Here is a 2,403-nt window from a genome sequence, read left to right as displayed (position 1 = left end):
GGTGCCTTGGAAGCTTGTGCTACTGGTGTCCTGCTTGGTTGCTCGAGGTAGGTGTTTAGATTCATGGAGGCAGGATTTCTTGTGCATCACTCTTCAGAGCTTCTCTGTCAGCTATTTTAGGTAACGTTATGCTCAGAGTAATAGTTATCCCTGGGTCTAACGCTTCAGTTGCCGTGGAAAGATGTTAAACAAGTAATGTGGATTTGAGTTTTCCCCTTTGAAGTGAATATCTATCTTTCTCTGAATCTATGTCCAAAAATATTTTCCTTTTGCAGGGATGTCTATTCGTATTTGCAGAAGCTCAGATTTTTCGCAGGGACATTTGTTATGGTAGTGGTTGACCCAAAGTGGCTAAATGTGCGTTTTGGTGCCTGTTGGCAATATTCTTTTTTTCTTCTTCTAGGACGTGAAAATCTGAGAAATGAATAAATTACGGCAAAGCTTTAGGAGAAAGAAAGATGTCTATGTCCCGGAGGCCAGTAGGCCTCATCAGTGGCAGACTGATGAAGAAGGTGTTCGTACTGGCAAGTGTAGCTTTCCTGTTAAGGTAAGAGTTTCTGCCTTTCTTTTGGATATCCATGAGGTACTCTTGCCATGAATTATTATTTGGGGGTGTTTTTGGCAAGCATAAGCCAGCAGCATGCTTCATTACACACTGACCTATTTTACAGTCAGCTCTCATTGCAAAGGATGTGGCTTTTTTGTTAAAGCCAGATGACTCATGTAACAAATGCCTTGGAAAATCACTGTCTGAGATATCCTACATTATTATCTAGTTGAAATAGATCATGTAGCTAGGCAGAGGAGTAATATAATATTTGTCTTCATTTTTCTGGAAGAGCAGAAATGATAGACCTCTTGGATTGCATGGAAAGGTACTCGGTTCTCTCTGTTAAAAGTGGAGTTACGGTTACAGTTTGACTTGTAAGGTAAGTAGTGGGTTGTGCTTGGAAAGGAATCCTTCCTCCCTTTTGATAATTGAAAACATTGCAAAGTAACACCTGAATTTTCTTCTAGTGCTTGATGTTATAAGCACTTGCTAACTTCTGAGAGTGTCTTCTGTGCTACAATTTTGTGTGTGTGTATATTACAGACTATTAATGCATGTGAAACTGCAATTACCTTTTTGAATTCTGAGAACTCATTCCAGATTATCAGAGTATTATAAATAGGTATTTTCTCTTGTGTCACCATTTCTCCTTCCCCTTTATTTAAGAGACAATATTATTTTAATACTTTAGAATAATATTTAATATCAATACTTAAGAAATATAATAATAAAAATAAATATGAAATTTAAGGTGTCTTGTTGCATATGCTCCCCTTGTAACCAAAAGCTTTCTTCCTCAAAGCACACTAACTCTACAGTAGATTGTAAGCAGATGACACTTATAGAAAGCTAATGGATTAAATATCTATGCACAAGGAAAACAGTCTACGGTTCTGACACCTAAGGACCCCTTATTAGTTTTTATCTATATTATACTTAAAGTAATTCTGTCCAATAGTTAAACAGACAATGTTGCTAGGTGGAACTCTTGAAACTGGCTGTTACATGTTTTTGTAAAGCTGTGGGTATGTGCAGATATACAATAAATTTGAGATAACTTTCACGCTAGATTCATGCCCTACTTTATCCTACTATAGTTGCTTATGTGTGCTTTTACATATACTCAAGTGTATACAACGTGTCTAGTTTGTTATGGTTGCTTGCTTATTTGTCTTGTGTTAGTTTTCTGCTAGAAGGAAGGAACTGTAATCCAATACTAAACTGAGATGGTGTTTTGCCAGAGCTTTGAAAGTGAGTAACTGCTCTGTGGAAGCTCAAACTTAAATTTTAACACTGTCTAGGAGAGAACAGAGCTGTTAGCTTAAGGATCATTATTTTTTAATAATTTAGCCATTACACAGGTTGAAAAGCAAAATGCTCAATTTCTAGACATTTAGTTTTACCCCAACTTTTTCAATCCTTTATGGAACACAATGGGTGTGAACCACTTCTTGCTGTTTAAAGACTGACTTTTTTTAACTCTGTCAGGACTTGCACTTATAATGATAAATGCTTCCTGTATTTAAATGAAGCATTCATCTATTCTGGGCACATGTACCCAAAGTCAAAAAAGGCTTTGGGCTATTCTGTGCTGAAGAGGCGTAGAAATGGACGAGTGTTTGCATCTTGTCATAATGGCACTTGGTTACCCTTATTCACTGGCTTTATATTGGGATTCACTGAATTAATTTCATTGGAAAAAATACTCTGAAGTAAACGCATCTTTACATACATATATTGATTTAGAATCATAGAATAATTTGGGTTGGAAGTGACCTCTAAAGGCCATCTAGTCCACCCCCCCCTGCCATGGGCAGGGACATCTTCAACTAGATCAGGTTGCTCAGAGCCCC

General features: G+C 37.2%; 1 protein-coding gene across 5 annotated transcripts in view; it reads left to right on the top strand.

Moving 5' to 3' along the window:
- The first annotated feature begins 404 nt into the window (after positions 1 to 404).
- Positions 405 to 2,403, top strand: part of NUMB (numb homolog (Drosophila)) — a 38,321-nt gene continuing 36,322 nt past the window's right edge. For all 5 annotated transcript variants that reach the window (XM_009319189.1, XM_009319188.1, XM_009319190.1 and 2 more), the window contains exon 1: positions 405 to 547. In XM_009319189.1, coding sequence (XP_009317464.1) covers positions 422 to 547 — 126 coding nt within the window. In that variant the 5' untranslated portion in view covers positions 405 to 421. The remainder of the gene's footprint in view (positions 548 to 2,403) is intronic.

This window comes from Pygoscelis adeliae, unplaced genomic scaffold (assembly GCF_000699105.1).
Source record: "Pygoscelis adeliae isolate BGI_AS28 unplaced genomic scaffold, ASM69910v1 Scaffold22, whole genome shotgun sequence".
Lineage (NCBI taxonomy): Eukaryota > Metazoa > Chordata > Aves > Sphenisciformes > Spheniscidae > Pygoscelis > Pygoscelis adeliae.
This window is presented reverse-complemented; position numbering and strand designations above follow the sequence as displayed.